At 32.7% G+C, this 19,676-nt stretch overlaps 4 protein-coding genes across 5 annotated transcripts; 2 read left to right on the top strand and 2 right to left on the bottom strand.

Annotated features, from left to right (window-relative positions):
- Positions 1-4,635: 4,635 nt before the first annotated feature.
- LOC120076061 (transcription repressor OFP12-like) lies at positions 4,636-5,262 on the top strand. The gene has a single exon (XM_039029844.1). It carries the CDS (start codon positions 4,636-4,638, stop codon positions 5,260-5,262), a length of 627 nt encoding a protein of 208 aa, XP_038885772.1.
- A 4,621-nt stretch (positions 5,263-9,883) lies between these two features.
- On the top strand, positions 9,884-10,666 carry LOC120084834 (preprotein translocase subunit SECE1). Its single transcript, XM_039040653.1, has one exon. It carries the CDS (start codon positions 9,981-9,983, stop codon positions 10,518-10,520), a length of 540 nt encoding a protein of 179 aa, XP_038896581.1. The 5' UTR covers positions 9,884-9,980; the 3' UTR covers positions 10,521-10,666.
- A 75-nt stretch (positions 10,667-10,741) lies between these two features.
- Positions 10,742-14,331, bottom strand: LOC120084840 (probable prefoldin subunit 2). Of its 2 annotated transcripts, none has more exons than XM_039040659.1 (2): positions 14,193-14,331; positions 10,742-11,409 (listed from the first exon to the last, which is right to left on the bottom strand). In XM_039040659.1, the coding sequence occupies exon 2, from the start codon at positions 11,401-11,403 to the stop codon at positions 10,957-10,959; it is 447 nt and encodes a 148-aa protein (XP_038896587.1). In that variant the 5' UTR covers positions 11,404-11,409; positions 14,193-14,331; the 3' UTR covers positions 10,742-10,956. The 2 variants fall into 2 exon arrangements, with proteins under 2 accessions (XP_038896587.1, XP_038896592.1); XM_039040664.1 differs by lacking the exon at positions 14,193-14,331 and adding an exon at positions 11,890-12,029.
- On the bottom strand, positions 11,896-14,320 carry LOC120084825. Its single transcript, XM_039040645.1, has 2 exons — positions 14,193-14,320; positions 11,896-12,990 (listed from the first exon to the last, which is right to left on the bottom strand). The coding sequence occupies exon 2, from the start codon at positions 12,923-12,925 to the stop codon at positions 11,927-11,929; it is 999 nt and encodes a 332-aa protein (XP_038896573.1). The 5' UTR covers positions 12,926-12,990; positions 14,193-14,320; the 3' UTR covers positions 11,896-11,926.
- Positions 14,332-19,676: the final 5,345 nt, after the last annotated feature.

Genomic DNA, 19,676 nt, shown 5'->3' on the forward strand with positions numbered 1-19,676 from the left:
TACTCTGGTACCTCTGTAGACGCTTCATAATATAAATATTTTATATGCTCTCCACGACCCGACCATGTCCATGCACGTAGAAGACGAAGGACCAGCCTCTGAGTCATAATGTCATGAACCAAATGCTAGCATCATCATCATCGGACTAATCAGTCTGACTCTGCGTCTGCATCAATGGGGGAAACTCTTCCACATTATGTGCAACCTAATCAAACTCATCCCTCCCGAAAGGTCCTCTACGTCTAGGAGCTAGTGGAGGACAATAGGTATATCGTAAATTAATGAATTTCCTCCATATAGCTTTGGTTGTTACATACATATAGCAAGAACCTGGTTCGGATCATTCGCAACCTCACGGGTCTACGGTGGTTCGATCTTCTGTGAATTATAAAACAATAGAACAAATTTAGAATAAATTTAAATTAAAAAATAATTAGATAATATTCATTTACCAGATGATCCATAGCTACTCCCGGACGAGTGACGTAGTGCCTTGTGATATTATTATATCAATGAATATATTCTGGAGTGACATCTGTGTCAAACTGTTCAAGAGAAACCCCACTGCAATAAACCTTGCACGATAGTGCCATCGCACTACCAATGTTGCAACTTTTTCGGACCAATCTCCAGTCCTTAGGTCAATATCATGCAATACGGGTTCAGTATTACAAGACGATGAGAAATTCTGCTGAAACCGAAAATTGTCTCATCACCCTGTCAGGAAGATGCCACTCACCAATGTGAAAACATATGAGAGGACTCATCGTCTACCATATGTTTTGACCATTCGTACAAAAATAGGCAAAGTATGCATAATAATTTTGTACGGCTCCCAAATAACCTGAAACACAAAATATTATATTAGAGAATATTAAAGAGAAATACAATAAAAATGTGTATAAAATAATCAATTAGGTTTAGTGTAATGTACCAGGTTGAAGCAGATCAAACATGTATCTATACTGGCTGACTACATGTGTAGCTGTCCTAGTCACAAAAATTTTTCTCTCCACCTAAATTTTTAAATTGATAATTTATAATTTAAATTAACTAGATCAGTGATATAAAAATTAAATTGAATTAAAACAACATACCGAGAATCGTAGGCTCGTCCAACCAACTGAGCGCCATTAACATGTTGTAGTTGTGAAGCCATTATTAGAAATCGCTCCCAAGCCCATAGTTGCAAAAGTATGAGAGGCCCAACTATCTCTCGAACCTTAGGTCTTGTTACTTTGCATAGTTGTCTATACAACCATGCCAAGCATGCTCCACCCCACAAATACTGCCCCGTATCATGGAGGTTAGCTAACAGTGGCAGAAATATCAAGTGAACAAAATGACTTGATTTATCTGAAAATAGACTTCCACCATCTGTGAGCTCATGAAATTGTGTTCATAACCATATTAAACTTAACCTCGATTCTTTAATCTTGTCGACAGGTGGGGTCGCACCGAGGTACAGTTGACAAACTTCTAACCAGTCATCATACATCACTCCGGTGACCGGCTCACCGTCAACCGGTAACCCCAACAACACTTCTATGTCTTGTAGAGTGATAGTGCACTCTCCAACAGACATATGGAATGTATGCGTCTCGGGCTTAGTGCACTCTCCAACAGACATATGGAATGTATGCGTCTCGGGCCTCCATCTCTCGACCAAGACTGTGATCAGATGCTAATCCAACTTAATAAATCCTAATATGGCAACTCCATAGAATTCAGATGTGCGCAGTAGCGGTAGTATTCGTGGGTGGAGCGGGATAGTGCGCTGGAGAACTGCTTCTCAATGCCTGCAAGATATTTCTCCAATAGTACGATCTCGCCATACAACAGATGATCGATGAATGGACTGGTCGGACAAAACATCGGGATCAACAGGTCTTGGGTTTAAAGTCATGATTTGAAAAAAAAAATATTTATTTCTCAATCAAAAAAATATTTGTTTCTCAATTAGAAAAATAATGTACAACTTAATTAGAAGAATAATGTACAACTTTATAATAAAAAAAAATTGAATATACAATAAATTTATTTACTTTCCGTAAGAAATTATATATATATATTATAAATTATATATATATATATTTAAATTATGATATATATTATTGATATAAGTATATTATATTCTTCTTAAAAAAAGCTAGTTAATTATAATTGATTTAAAAGATAACAGAATTTTGAATTGTAAGAGAAGGCGAGATTGAGAGCGAGATTGTGAGAGAGAGCGAGATTGTAGGAGAGAGCGAGACGCATACATTCCATAGACGTTGGAGATTGTCCCATCCTACAATCTCGCTCTCTCAATCTTCTCTCTCCTACAATCTCGCTTGCAATCTCGCTCTCTCTTACAATCTCGCTTTCAATCTCACAATCTTGCTCTCTCTTACAATCTTGCTCTCTCTTACAATCTACTTCACCCACTTATCTTCTTTGTCGAGGGTTGAAGTTTCGACTAATGTAAAACTAGCGAGATTTCCTTTTTCTTGTCGAGGGTTGAAGTTTCGACTTATGTATGTCGAAACTTCAACTCTCGACAACCTTTGTTTCTAAGTTTTCTTTGTTTGTCGAGTTCTCAATGTTCGACCTCTACATTAATCGAATCCTCAATCCTCGACTTTTAGCCTTGAACTCCCAAAACAACAATATTTCTCTAATAAGTTTCAAAACAACAATATTTCTCTAATAAGTTTTGAAAATAACAATATTAATATTAAAGGTCCAATGTATTTTATTCGTTTGACTCTATTTTCTAGATTTTGGGGATATCTTTTGAAATAAAAATATTTCTATTAAATACCTGTCGACATATAGATATATAATATATATCTATAAATCGAAAGATTCAAAATTAATAATTTCAACATCAATATATCGACAATATTAACATCAATATTAAATTAATGATATCTTTAATATCTTTTATAGATATTTTGTATAAGTGTTGTTTTTAAATATAGAAAAATAAATCAAAGTATTTACAAAATATGAGAAAATTTTAGAACTATCAATGATATTGATAGATATCGACACTAATAATTCGAAAAATTTGTTAAATCTTATAAATATTTTCAACTGTTTTACCATTTGAAATAATTTTCCTTTGTATAATATATTAAATGTATGTTTAATCTAATATCAATAAAAATACGTTCTTTTATTTTTTTTCACTCTACAAAGATCAAGATCAGATTAACGATCTATGGATTCATATATCTCAATCGGAAAAATTCATCAATATATTCATATTGACGTAAATTTTTTTTTTTATCTCATTTGGGTTATATGACTTAATTGATTTGTTTATTGCTCGAACTTTCATTCCATCGTCATACTAAAAAAAACAATATACTTATTTTTTAATGGAATTCTACAATCGTTTCTAACTTTTTGATGGGAGAATCCTTAAATTGATAATACAAATTCTTTGAACATAAATAATTCTTATGTGGTTTGAACGTAAATTATTTGTAACATCATATGTGTTCGATTTTGTCTTTTATTTTTTCGAATAAAAGTTATAGATGAGAGATCGAACCTTCAACTTTTGAATTGTGTTAATACTACTATTTACGTATTAATACCATTATTTAGGTGTGTTTGGGGATGTCTGTTACCATATTAACATTAGTAACGGTCGATTGAATTCAGCAAATATTTGTCTTCATATGTTTTTGGGACTGCTGTTTCTATCCATGTTTACCTCACTAAGGAAAAATAAAATTACACTATAAACAAATACCCATAAAACGATTTAAAAATAATGACAAAACTCTAAATTACAAACTCAAAAGAAGGAAAAAAAAAACTGTTTGACCATAATTTGGAAGTTTTCAGATTTTGTCAACGAGAGTCATCAATTAATTAGTTGCTTTTTAGCTTTAAATTTAAAAGAGAAAAATTTGGTTGCTTCTTAGCATCTAAGTAATTTTCCAATAATATTATTCTACCATGTGACAATTTTTTTTTAAAAAAATAAATGAATTCTTTTTAGTTTTTCTTTGTGTCTAAAAAAGAGGTATGTTGCACCTAATTATCATTCGATTTAAAATATGTAGTTTCTATTTCAAAATAAAATATAAATGTGTTAGATATTTATTACTTCATATATTTTCTTCTTATTTTAAAATCAATAAAGACAATCAATTAAATAAGAAAAAAAATAGAAATTATCAAAATAAGTATAATGTGTTTATATAATCAACTTTGTAGTTAGAGGTTTGATTCATTCCTTCCATATATTTTAAAAAAATTGAAAATTATTAAAAAAATTGTATGACATATTTAATACAATAAGATTTGAGTACTACTCTCACATATAAATTTGAAACTCGTCCGACATAGATTAATAAATAACCTAATCCAACTTTTAAAGAGTTTGAAATAGTAGATAATCCAAAATAGATGTTACATATGTGAACATTTATTTCTACTTTTCCATGTTACCTTGTCTTCCAAAACTTTGATACATTTGATCATTTAATTAACTTTTTTTGCACTTTTAATTTCCTTATTATTTATGACCTTATTTTGAGGCCCCACTCTTTCTTTTACACCTTATAATAATAATCCCTCTCTCACAATTACTCAACAATTCATACTTTCCATTCCCCCTCTCTCTCTAAAAAAATGTCCACCGCCAAGAAAAGAAATTTCCACCTCTGGTTCTCAAAGCTCCGTTGCTTTCCGGCCGCCGTGAAACCCTCATCGCCGCCGCAAACTTCCAACAAAAAACCCCTTTCCATTACCCACTTGGAAAACTCCGACTACTCTTCTACATCCACCGCTGCTGACGACGGTTTCTTCTCCGACGACTCCACCTCCGATTCCGACGCCGTGGTCCCTGACTTCTCCGCTGCCGTCGCTTCCCACCGCTTCTTCTTCTCTTCCCCCGGCTGCTCCAACTCCATTTTCGACTCCTCTCCCGACACCCACCACAGCGCCGCCGTTTCCGACGCCGTACACGGCGGCGTTAAAGTCCGGAAGGTTTCAGTGGACCCATTTGTCGATTTTAGAGCTTCAATGCAGGAGATGGTTGAAGCGAGAGATCGGCCGGTGGACGTTCGGCGAGACTGGCAGTATTTACAGGAGCTTCTTCTTTGTTATCTTCAAATCAACCCCGTTGATACCCACAAGTTTATATTAAAAGCTTTCTCCGACCTCGTCGTTTATTTGCTGGAATCTTCGCCGGAGTCATTCTCCGATCACAGTCTTCACCGGCACAATATCAACTCACGCAGCTGGTTGGTGCAATAATAACAACATAACATCAATGTTTCAAAGATATAGATTTGCTGCCCTCCACCAATTGAATTCTTGATCGGTGTATAGGCAAGTATTTTTCTAACTTCTTATCAGATAAACATGAGATTTTATTTTAAAATTAATTCATAATAAAAAAAGTAATTCATTCATCATATAAAATTTAGTAAAATTTTTACTTATAGAAAAAATTGTTAAAAGTATCTATAGAAATAGTAAAAAAAAAAAAAAAAAAAAAAAATGGATACTATAAACTTCTATAGGTTTCTATCACTAGTAACATCTATTTAAAGAAGATTTAAAATTTTGTTATTTTGTGTAGATAATTTTATTTATTTATTTATTTATTTTTATTTTCGAGGGTTGTTTCATTTAATTTTTTAGTTATCCAATATGAGATTATCAACATGTCTTATCAAGATAGTATTCTAAGTTTACCATTCTCGATCAGATCTCAAATTTGTAGTTGGACTGAATATTTGTTTGAGTTTTATAGACTCTAATATCATATTAAATAATATGAGATTTCATTTCAAAAACAACTGGTAACATGTGAATAGCAACTCACCTATCTTATAAGAAGTATGAAGTCCCTTGATTTTTCCAACATGGGATTCTCAACCATTATATTTCTTCAATCCCTTCAAAGATGTACTTACTTTAGGTCTATGCTCAAGCACATTTTGTTCAAAAGCATATATATATATATCATAAGAACCAAATATAATTATGGAAAAATGATTTCATAATCATAGGGTGGGTTATTATTGTTTCTTTTTATCTTCTACTTTATGAAAAGTGATGATGTTTTTGTTGTTGTTCGTCTTTATTTACAGGGAAAAGCTTAGTAGTTGGTGAAAGTTGGAATGTTTGTTGTAAGAAGACAAAACAAAATGTGGGTTTCGATGATCACACTCATACACAATCAAGAAAAGCGTGGGATATGCAAAAAAAAGAGAGAATATTGTGTTTACTGTTTGGTTGGTGGAAGAGAAAATGAGGGAAAGGAAAAGAAAAAAATTATTTTATTTTATTTTATTTTTGGGTACATATAATTGCTGACAAAAGAGGGCAGAAGGGTTGGTTTATTGTCCTTAGAAAGAAAGGTTGGGAGTGGTCCTATAAGGTCATGTTTGGTGATGACATAAATGTTTGTAATTTAATGGTGTTGCAGTGTGGAAGAAGAGCTAACAGCTGAAACAGAAAAGGCTTTCTTTATTATTATTATTATTACTTTTTTTAAGCTAAGAAGGTGGTGGGGTTTGGTCAATTAAGTTTCTTGTTCAATGTTTTTTTTTTTTTTTTTTTGGGAGAGAGGAAGGATTTTGAATCTTAAATGTCTATACGTGTGTATATGTTTTGTTCATTGTTTTTTTTTTCTTTTCTTTGACAAAAAAGCAAGAAGAGATTTGAGTACAAATTGGGAGTGGGGAGATTTGAATCACAGATCTCTTGATCTTGAGCATATACGCAAGTGTCAGTTGAGTTAAACTCTTCTTGGCACAAGAAGTGATTTGACTTCACTTCAAGATGAATAATAGAAAATAAATGATTTTGGTTTAGTTGCTGGATTGATTTGTTTGATCTTATAAGTTAGATGTTGTATGACCCACATGTCTTTGTACTTAATGTGGGTTGGTTTATTTAAAGAGAATGGGTTCAAATGTTTTTTTGTTTTTTGGACAAGTGAGTTGGGAGATTTAACTCGAAATAGAAAATTATATTATTCGTAGTGATGCATATACATGCATATCTTGTTTATGTGTAAGATGATATTTCAAAAAAGAAAGGTTAAAAATGTGAAGAGGGATTATAATACTACTATTTTCATATTATCTTATTCTCCATCTTTAAAAATTTCAAGTTCTTGTTTTTCAATGAGTAATGATAAAGATTAAGATATCTTCTTGTAGTTTAAAAGAAACTACATTTGACTTGATGTTTGGTGTTAACAAAATTATAAGAAATGTTTATGATAAAATAAGTTCATAATTTTCTTTTATTTTAATCTCCAACTTTTTATCTTTGTGAGTCGACTTATTTCCATAGAAAAAATCAATATAATAGGGATTGGTTAAATAATCTATAAGAATAATTCACATGTGCTATTTTGATATTAGAATAGGATGAAAAAGAAATTGTCCCAATATTCCATAGTTATGGGCAATTGGGATAGGAATAAAAAAAAGTAAAAAGAAAAAGCTAGGCAATGAAAATTTCACTCAATGGACCATTTTGGATACTAAAAGTAGTGAAAATTTTATAGCAACATGAGATGTAGACTCTATTTTTAAAAAGCATGTTGACGTGGTAATTAATAGATAGAGGTACTATGAAGAAAATTTTCATATTACTGTAACATACTAGAAATTTACTTTCAAAAGCATTGAAACAATCTATTTTTCTCTATGCTTGCACACATTTTTCATATTCATGTAATACTGGAAATTTCCTTTCACAAGCAACAAAACAATCTTTCTTTCTTCTATGCATGCATAAAATTAAGGCTTAAACACCGATAACTATGGTTCCGTTGGGTAGTCATTTCAGTTTTTATTTTTATTTTTGAAAATTAAGTTTATTTCCTCTCAATTTCTTAAAATGTTTTCCATCTTTCTTAAATATAAGGGTTGAATTCTTAGTCAAATTCTAAAAATAAAAACTAGTTTTTAAAAGTTTTTTTTTAAAATTGGCTTGATTTTTTAAAACTATTGATAAAAAGTAGATAACCGATGAAGAAATTTAGAGGTAAAGTAGTATCTATAGGTTTAATTTACAAAAATAAAAACAAAAAAAATAAACTGTTATCAAATGGTGCCTATATTCTCATTTCAAGATAGGATATTGATCATAAAAATTAAATAAAGTAGACAAAAGTATTAAAGAAAAAAAAAAGAGTTTTTGTTACCAAGTTAGCTAGAAGTTTATTGCAACTCAATTTAGACAAGAGTGGGCTGATAAAGAATGGGTATGTGTCACCACTGCATGCCTTTATTAATTTATGATTTTATATGCTTCCAAAGGAGATTCTCTCTCCTTTTTAGACCAAAGTTCACTTTAACGCTTTTCATTTCACAAAGTTCAAAAGTATAAATCATTTTCTAAGCGGAAAAAAGGTTTTGCTATTTATTAATATTAATATTATTTGTAGAAGCTAGAAAGTTACTAATTACCTTTTACTTTATTTATATCATAGCCAATTAATTCCTAGATCACTATTTAATAAAAACATATCATATACTATAAAGTTGAATAGAATTTTAGGATGCACAAGACATTACTTATAAGTTTATAACATAATCAAAATTAGTTTTACTTAAATAAAATACTTATCAAAATCTTCGTCATCTTTGTCATGTCAAGTTGTAGCCTGCAGAAATATTTAATTTTTTTTTTTAAGGAATCTAAAAAAGTATTTAAAAGTATGCATGAATAAAAGACTCGATATATATAATTTCGAGATCTAATATAGATGTATTTTTTTTAGTCTTACCCTTGTGCACAATTTATTTGATATTGAAATATGGGTCATCCAAATTTTGGCAAACCCATCCACACATTATATACTTAGAGCTATATAAGAGTAGCTTTGATAAACCCAAGAGATAATGAGAGAGAGAGAGAGAGAGAGAGAGAGAGAGAGAGAGAGAGAGAGAGAGAGAGAGAGGAATTTGAAAGGAGTTTTGTTTGATATGAAGTAAAATGGGACAAGGGGAAAGTGGATCCAAAGAGAGATTCCAAGAGGCATCTAAAAAGAAAGACATTCTTTTAGTATTTTTATGCATATTTTTTGTATTAAGTATGATCCCCAAGATACCTTGGGTCTACAAATTTGGTCTTGTTTTAAGTATACCATTTTCTTTCTCTCTCAAATATTTAAGGTTTGATTTGGACTAAGTGATGGAATTTTCTGATGTAATCCATATTTTAATCTATGTTGTTGGAGTTGATATATGTATATCTATATTTATTTCATAATCAGGGCTAAATTTGGTGGCTCAATACTTCACTCTCTCAACTTCATTCATCTCAAGGTAGACACAGCTTTGCCAATTTGGCAAATAGGGAGATGGTGTGTGTATATATATATAGTACAGTCAAAGAATAGTTGAAGATAATATAATTTATCAAACATAATTATTTAATAACCATAACTACTGATGAACTCAATCAGTCTGATTTCCGTTTAGTTTCCAGTTTCTCTAAGTGAAAAAAAAAAAAAAAAAAGCAATCTGCTCTTAAACTTTGAAGATAGAGTTCAAACTGAGAAAGCACATACATATATACTAAACTAAAACGTTTTAAAACTATAAGAACCAATGAAACAAGGATAATCAGTTTTAGGGCTAATAATTAATGTATAGAAACATTTTTTAAAAATTGTAAATATAACAAAATTTATCAGTAATATAACTTTATTCATGATAGATAGTCTATCACTAATAAACTCTAAAAATTAATCTTTGCTATATCTTCCTTTTTTTTTATTCATTATGTGGGCTATATTTCCACCTGCCGTGAAACATCCCAAATTCTCGTGGGCTAAGCCCAAGTTAAAAAGTTTGGGCTTTTCTACATTCGACCCACACAGAACCTAACGATCGTGAAAGATAATGTGGGCCACAAACAAAGCCCTAGCTATCCCAAACTCTGACTCTTGACTGTCAACCGATTTATTCAATCTGATTCTCGACCGCTCACCGACAGCAAAAATGGCCGTTCCGATCTCCCTGAAATTCCCGACGGTACCATCCACTTTAACCAACAGATCCGCCTCCTTGTTCCTATCACTACGACGGAGCTCCGCTCATCATTCTCATCCTCACTCACAACACACGATCAGACTCCCCACTATTAGGTTCATAAGGAAGATTAACTTCTCCGCCGTCAATGCCGTGCAGGAAAGCCAAGAGAACACAGAATCCAACGGGGTGGAGGTTCAAGCAGGGCCACCAACGGAGGAGCCGAAAACGGCCGACCAATCGGCAGAATCCGGCGCAAATTTGGGAGCCGAAATTCAGGAGGCTTTGAAGCAGCGGAAGGTGGAGAAAGAAGGGGACCTGATCGGCGGAGTGGCGGAGGAGATTAAGGAGATTGAGTGGCCGGCGTTTCAAAAGGTTTTGGGCACGACGGGGGTGGTGATTGGCGTTATTGCTGGCTCTAGTGTCGTTTTGCTAACTGTGAATGCCTTATTGGCAGAGCTGTCCGACCGAGTTTTCGCCGGAAAAGGAGTTCAGGATTTCTTTAGCTGAGAGGATGAGACTTCGATTATGACTATTTGGTTTTTCACTTGAGATGTAAACTTTGTAACTTTTAAGAAAGGCCAATGGCTTCCATTGGAAGAGACTGCTTTGTATTTGTGTTAAGAAAGGAGAAAGGTTGAATCTGAACGCTCGAATATAGAATCCATTACAGCATAATCAAAGATTCAAACTAATAAATTTTGAAGAGATTATTCTAAAACTAAGAGAAATTTTTCCACATCAAAACGATGAAAAGTCGGTTCCCATTCAACTTTTTCCCGTCAAAATCATCTATACCATACAAGTCCTGGAAATCTTCCTATTGAACTGAAAGTTGTCAAAACAAAACTTCACACAAACTGGCTTATAACAGTGAACCATCAAGATGAAACTAAAAGTTCAGCACTACAAGAATATGATAAAAGTTCATCATGGGGTTGAGAGTTTAACTTTCACCTGCAGGGCCAACTAAGACTCCCTGGGCTGCACCTTCTTTCCGCCCACTGTCTTCTTCCTTAGCCTCACCATCAGGCTTTCTAATCCTGATCTTGTATTTGGTCTCCAAGTCAGAAATCTCCTTCTTCTTCTTCTCCAAGGCCTCATTGAGTCTAGAAATGACCTCCTCGAGTCCCTCTTTGTTGCGTCGAACAGCAGGCAGGACCTCTTTGATTGTTCTTTCCACCAGCACTCCACCGATCATTCTGTAGCATCTTCTTGATGGGTCAAGTGGCTCAATTGCAGAAATAACCAGAGAGTGCTCACTGACTTCCATTTCGAGTTCTGTGATTTTTGAGTATATCTGATTGAGTTCAGACCTTAAAGCACCATACATGTTCGCAACCATTTGCTCATTCACCGGTTCCTTGCGTTCACTCTCACTTGAGCTTGCCATTTTGATCTGTGAAGTGGTAGAAACTTAGTATACAATTTATAAAACTAGAAGAAGAATTACTTTTTACTTTCCATCCACATGAAATATCCTATACGACTATCAACCCCAAAAATTCTAGCGTGAATTGGTCAGTGTATACTCATGGAGACAAAGGAATGTCTTTCTAATGGAGGATGAGATCACAGACGATGAGGAGGGTAGATGAGAGTTTCCTTGACGAAGGGTGTCTGAATATAGTCGCACCCTTAATTTTAGACAGAATTGAAAACTCTACAAGAGTTATATATATATATATATTTCAGATTCGAAACTGGGCACTTTTTATATACTGAAACATCTTGACAGAAGAAAAACAAAATCTTTAATGTTACAAGAAGATTAAATAAGTTCATGGCTCTTATCAAATAAATAAATAAGTTATTGGCTGAGAAGGAGGATCCACAACAATATTACTTAGCCGTTAGCATATCAAGGAAGTTGTCTTACATCAAAAGTGCAGCCTCATGTTCTTCATACGTCCATGCTAATGGTGGACTTCCCACTTTCTGGGTCTCTTTTGCTGCTTAATTTTTACCTTAACATTAATCCCATTATCAATGACAGACTGAAGCACAATTTGAAGCTTCCCTTCTATCCTCTCACCTTTTCTTGGAGTGTATACCAGATTGTGGATATCATCAGCCAATGCTCTCTGGGCCAAAACAGCCCCCACAGCAGTACAGGCAGAGGAATCCTTCCTTGAAGTCAGGTCAAATTTCATGTCTGTAGAAATTGAATGTGCCACAGCAACAACCTTACTAGTCACTCGGTGAATGACACAGGCTCGAACTGAGGCCTTTGATATGTATATATCAAGACAAAATGGCTCATGGTAAGGACCAGTAAGTTGATTAAACGTGGGTGTCCTAAGTTTCTTCTCAACGTCATCACTCTCCCTTTCCACTATTACATATTTGTTCTTCACATGTTCAGGAAGCTTTACATGGCCATTTGCCAAACGATTATCAAGCTTATCATTGATTTTACTTTTGCTTTTTTGCATATCTTCCTTTTCCTTCATAGACTTCTTCTTCCGATGAAAATCAAGGCTATATTCTTCAAATTCTTTGGATCCTCGATCAAGTTTATAGAAGAGATTTCCACGTATTCTCATGTTGTCAATATTGTCAAAATCTAAATCACAATAATCAATTGGGTCATGAGCCTCATCCTCTAAGAAGCATCTATTTTCAAAGCCCGTCCAACCCTCTTCTCTCCCTTCCCATGCTCTTGCTAAACCACATGAAACTGCCCAAGTATCAACATCTACAAGTTCAACATCATAAGCAACTGAATGAGGTTTACCATCAGAGAACAATGGAGATTCCTGAGGCCTGGATGAACGATTTGCAATGCTATCTGAATGAGCTACCCTTTCATTCTCGCTTCCAAGGCTTCCATTGGGCAATGCTTTTGAGCAAAAGCTGCAGGCCCTCAAAACAAATTGAGGACTAGTAAAAGAAAACCCTCTCCTCAAGAACATGAAGCCACTTTAAATCTTTGAAAAACCACCGTTCCCAACCACCTATTTACATGAATATCATATGCCTAGGACAAAAAAAACAAAAACAACACAACGCGTAGTGAATGAATTAACTTATTGAAGCAAAGCATCAAACAGATGGGCTGCATTATTGATACTGTAAACTTGCACAATTAACTTTGTACAATTGAACTAGACGTAGAAGGGAAACTCATAGATATCTTAATTCCTGTAGTTGCATCTAAATCTGCAACCTGGGTGGACTGGTTTAATCAAAGTTTGTCTTCAACTTTCTCCTCCCATTTCATTGATGGTGGTAGAGACTTGGAAATCGAAACCCAGTGGCGAAAGTGAACCAAGCATAAGAAATAGCTACATCTAGTTCCCACTTCCCGGTACAGATATCCCTCAAATCAAACAAAGGATCTATCATTCCAGTCCACACAGACTTCCTTCCTCCCTGCTCACAACGTAGGAATGCTGGAAGTCCACTTTGAGCATAGATAGGATGAAGATCACGAAGTTAAATTTTGAATAAGACAACTTCCTTGATAACTTGACATATAGGTATCCATACCCGTCAGAGTTAAAATTCCAAAAACGGCAGCACCAAACAGCTAACCATAGTCTGAAATCACCACTACCACATCTCCCAACTACTAAAAGTTACCAACAAATCATCCCAACAATAATGTAATTTCATGGAATCAGGAAAAATTTAACATTAAGCACGGAAAGGTAAGTGGAGCAGTTTAGAAACGCAATACAATTTCAAGCTATAAAACGTCTATTAAGGTATCGAGTTCTAGCTCGATAAGTGGGGTAAAGTCAAACGATCGTTCATTGTGGTTCATAATACAAAAAACAAGCACCAGAGAATTGAGATCCTTAAACAGTCGTGAACTGAGCCAAGAGGTGATGATGGCAATTTGCAGAAACACAGCATAACAAAGGCCAAATTTAAAAATGAAAGCAACTAGCTCCAAATTGCTGCAACGGAATGTTTCGTAGCGAACAACTTAAAACGAACCACAGGTCCAACGGAACAAACGATTAAATACGACAGAGCAAATACCTAATCCCTTAGAGCAGGGTATATAGTCCAGCATTTAGTCAAAATAGAAACGGATTGCAAAACCTAATTTCAATCGAAGCCGCAGGCAAAACATGGACATGATTCGCAAAGAAACTAAAAGCAGTCGATCGCAAGCTTAAAAGAAGCGGATGAAAGTGAGGCAGAATAAGATGAACAAAAAACAAAGCATACTTGATCGACGCCGCTAATCAGTGCTGAGAGTGAAGCAAATGGTGAGCGATTCGAGGAGGCGACCACTTCGAACAACTACGCTAACTGTGAGACTGCGAACAGCCAAATTGAAAGAAGGGAGAAACGGTGAGTTAAGGAAATTGGGTCATACGGGAAGTTCCCTTCACTTCTCAAGGGTAGTTTGGGAATTGAGCTACGTTTATTCGATTTTTGTTTTCTTTTATATTATGATTATTATTATTGAAAAAGTACTATTGTTTTGTTTTTTTTGTTTTGTTTTTTTTTTTTAAGTTTAATCCTTTTGGTTCCTACATTTCAATTGGTAAAGATCCAGTATTTATGCTTTTAATTCGATGCCAATCAAGACTTTATATTTGAGGGTATGTCTTAGGTTTAAAATACATTGAAAGTAATTAATTTAAAAAATAAATTATTTTAAAAAAATTCAAGTATTGGATAACCATTTAAAATAGAATTTTAAAAAAATGTGTTTATCAAATAATTTGGTTTAGGATAAACCTTTGTAACCGACTTTTTGCAATAGACTGATCTTTCAACCTTTTTCCAACCCGGAGTGAGTCTGTCCAAAGAAGCTTAAGTAGTTCCCGTGATAAGGGGTAAAAGGGGCATAGACCCACGTTATACTCTTTTCTAAAGCTATAAGCAGGTCAGATGGATAAAGCATGGGCAACTCAGCTCGCTTTGTTCATCTTTGAGGAAAAGGGAGGGGGATAAGGAGAGCCTTAGCCCTGAGAATCGAATTCTAATTTTAGGTATAATGGTTAATCTCTCCTTAATTTGAGAAATTTTGGTCACAACCTCCGATGACCATCACCGGCCACTACTTTCAACAACCGTTGCAACCAATCTTTGGTCACCTCCTCCAACGACTGACGTTGGCCACCTTTAGCCATACCTCCAATGATCGTCGACCAACCTTTGGACACAATCTCTGATGGCTAGCATCATCCAACTCCAACCATCATCACTGTCAGATAATTCATTTATAGTAATTTGACATTAAAAAAAAAAGTTTTGAAAAGGAGTTGCCAAGCACATGTGTGTTCTTTATTTTAAAGCATTTTTATCAAAAGTATTTAAATGAATATGAATTTTTGAAAAATATTTTTCTATGTCAGTCCAAACAAATCCTAAACATGTTACAATTTAATCTCTAATATGTGTATAACTCAACTAATATGCTATCAATTTCAAGGTTTGAGATTCGATCCTCTACCCCGCATATTGTTAAAAAAGTCTTTATCATAAAAAATGTTGTTCAAAATTCTTATATCTATGAATTCATTAATTGAGAAAGGATAAATGTGTTTATAATCTATAAAATTAAATCGTTAGATTGAACCCATGACCTCAATGTTGATAGTATATACTTATTCTTGTTATGCTCATTTTGACTCGCACTCATATTGCATTATAACAAATTTAAAAATACAATATTAAATTAGTTGGTAGATATTAAAATTTATGAATGTGAACTGTTATCCACTAAACGGTCGATTTATGAGTCTAAACTGTTATCCATTAAATGGTTGTTTTGTTTAAGATTTTCTAGATGCCAGTAATTAAGAATAACTGGGAATTATAAACTTGGGAATAAGATTGATGAGAATCAAGAATGATTGCATGAAAATGCTATCTGAATTTTATGAAAATAAATTATCTTTGTATTTAATTTATAAAATTAATTATGACAACTCTATAAAATTTTATAGATTAATTGGTAAACAATAAATTCAATTCAAAATCTTGAGAAAAATGTTTTCTCGGGTAAATACCTAAATTTTCCAACCAAACAAGGATTTTATATATCCATGTCCATTTCCACTCTTTATTTTCTCAAACCAAACGGCCCATAAAATTTTGAGATTAAATTGTTGATTTCATGAATGTTCAACGATGAAGATTGATTTTTAACGGTACACTAAAAAAAATTGAAATGCAATGTATTGACATTTGTAAAATATTCTTTTATTTTTTTTGAGAAAGTCATGTTTTATGAGATGTGAAACGTAAATCTGAAAACGATATTCAATTAAAAATAAAATTGTAATTCATTTTCAATTATTTTTAATATTTATTCTGTTTTGGATCCCAACTTAATCTACGGTTCCAAACATGTTTAATAATTGTTACGGATAAAATATTAAATTTAATATTTTCGTGGATTTTGTAGTTTGTAATACATAAATACAAATTGTTTATTTAATAAAATAAGAAGTATTTTATTTGACATTTAGATAGCATTAACTCAATTCGATAAACTAAGATCCAAGATTGTTTAAATGTAACTTGAACAGTATGTGGTAGACATACAAATGAATCGTGTTCAAGTAATAACCTAAAAGGTTTGTAGTACATGGTTAAAGTTGGATACCTTATCTTGATGACACTGCGGATATGACCCATTTTGTAACTGTTATATGAGTTGCAAGTGTTACATACGATATGATTCATATTGTCCATGTGGAGACATGTGAGGGGGTGTTTTGTATAAAGAGTATATACAAGACTAAACCTGAAATGATTGGTTTCTCTGTATAACACCGTTACTCGAAGAAACAACATTTCACTAGGATGACCATTGATAACTTAACTTAAATCCTGAGTAAGTTGTGAACTTCTATCTATGAGGGCAATTCTTTGATCTGTATGGGTGAGAGTAGCCAATTTCATTGACTCAATATGCATACCATTTTTTGGATTTTTTCGAATATGGAATTGGGAGCACAGATACACAAGATGGAATTCACTCATTCTTATAGACAAGAAAAGTAGATAAATTGCTTCCTTAATAGCTAATCCCATATCTTGAACAATGAGGTTTCACCCTCTCATTGACCCCAAAGGGGTTAATTTTTATAGTTGGACTATAGACTGGTTGTTCATTAGAGGAATCAATAACATTTAAGAAGTTAGATGTAACTACAAGAATAAAACGATAATTTGACCTAGTTATAATTATGAGCAATTTGTGAACGTTCAACTTACTATTGATCGATTATATCTGTGAATACAAAAATATATTTACAGTGCGAAGAGTGCAGTTATCGATCTTTAATGGAGTAACCAACAATTAATGAATGTTGATTAATCTAGGTAAAAAGTTTAATTGATTATTCTCGTATCATTGGAGCTTATAATCTATAGGTCCGTAAGGTCCTCTTATTAGCTCATTAAGGATAAAAACAATTGCATAATTATTTTTTTGAATAATTTGAATTGTTCAAATTATTTATGGAAATTTAAGCAATTATTATATTAATATGATTGATATAATATATGAGTATATTGATATATTATAGTATATAGTTTGTGAGAGAGAAATATTTGAATGAGATTCAAATATTATTTGTATCAAAATTATAGGTTAAAATTTAATGTAAATATGATTCATATTAAAACTATAGGTTATAAGAATGAGTTACATTTTAATATGATTATAATGCATATTATATGGTTTATTAATTATATAACAAACCATATAATATACATATTGTATTATTATTAATTTAATAATACAGTTATAACTCCCTATGTAAGGGGAATTACTTTTATAGAACATGAGAGAGAGTATCCCTCACTTTTCTCTTATACTGTAGGTTATGGGACTAGAGGTCCCAAGATCGAAACCTGGCTCTAATACCAATTGAAGGAACATTTCCTTGATCCCAAGATCGAAACCTAGTTCTAATACCAATTGAAGGAATAGAATTCCCTGCGGAAGCGTGTGAACGTTATACAATTCGAACTCAATTAATAAATTGAAAATGCAAGATAAACATTCACAAAGCCTATGCATGCAATCTACATCATATTGAATATAATTGTTATATTATATGATTGTATGCATAATTAACATGTCCATGTATCATACTATAGTATAAAAGTTCTATTATATGGTTTTGTATGATAATGTGTTTATTTTCGTTACTTTATAATATATATGTTACATTATATAATGAAAATGAAATTGTGTTGAGCATGACATTATTTAGTATATATAAGTGCTATATTTCATGAATGTCATTAGATGCATAGTTATAAGTTTTAATTATTTCACTATTTTATAAGTGTTATAAGTTTAATTATTAAAATTAAAATCTATAATCAAGAGTTGCATGCAAATATATGTTTCAAATAATTTTAAATGGTATAAAATTTATTCACCTAGATCTATGTTAAAATTATTTCTAATATGATTAAAAGTATGTTAATCTTTTAATTTTCCTTTTAATAGGATTAATTTGACTAATAAAAGCTAAATTTATAAAATAATTGTCTATAAGGGACCATTGTCTAAGAAAAGTTCCGTCTAAGGTTGGGAGTTTTAAGCTGACGAAAATGGAATACCCCTACCTGGGAATCAATCTGGAAGGTGAATTAGACAAATATTTTATAAGCATGCAATAAATGATTCGATTTATTAAAGTGTTTAATAAATAAAATCATATATTGTTAAACTATTCAATATAAATGTTATATTGAGCACATTAACAATCAATTAGTTAAATTATTTAATCGAATTTATCTAAGTGTTAATAAACTCTAAGGTTCAAAACACTTAGAGGGAGGAAAAATATATATATGATATGACATTTTTTCCACTCACATTCCCCCTAAAAGTTCATGGTGTGAGATCCATGCTCGACCTCGGGTGCCTTGGACACACCCTCCCTTAGGAAAGTATTTGCATGGATTAATATCAAGGAGAATGGAGAAAGTGTATATAGTAAATGAGAAAATGATGTGTATCAACACATCTCTTTCATTAGTTTGTAATATTTTTCCGTGTTCGGCCTCGTGACACCTTAGGAGCGTCCCCTTTAGGAAGATGTTTGCATGGAAGGGGACAAAGCGAACTCAAAAAATGGATTAGATCATTGTAGCCAATTGCACCGATTATATTCTTCCTTAAGGCAGACTAATTGAGATGGGCTATAGAGTTGAAAATACAGGGTTACACTTATAAAAAAAAATTAAGATAGTTAATAATTTATTGACCAAATTAATGGTAATTAAATATTATAGGAATAAGAGTTATTTTAGTGTAATATTTAATTGAGAATGTCTCAATTTAGTGAAGGAATAAGTGTACACTCCAAGGTGGCATTTATTCTAAATCACTGAAGTATCATTGTAAAATCAAATGTTTTTAGGGTTAGTTAAGTGTTTTGCTAAATTGATTGGATTAAATGAATTTTTTCATTCATATCTAATATAAGTAATTTGTTTTTATCAGCAACCTATAATCATGACTAGTGCTATAATATCCTTACTTGGTGTTGATAAGTTAACCGACAAAAATTACACTAGCTAGAAAAATACGATAAACACAATCTTGGTCATCGACAACCTCAAATTTGTTCTAATAGAGGAATGTCCTCCAGCCCCTGGATTCAATGCATCACGAAATGTTCGTGATGCCCATGACAGGTGGACAAAGGCCAACATTAAGACTTGAGT

This window comes from Benincasa hispida, chromosome 1 (genome assembly GCF_009727055.1).
Source record: "Benincasa hispida cultivar B227 chromosome 1, ASM972705v1, whole genome shotgun sequence".
Classification (NCBI taxonomy): Eukaryota; Viridiplantae; Streptophyta; class Magnoliopsida; order Cucurbitales; family Cucurbitaceae; genus Benincasa; species Benincasa hispida.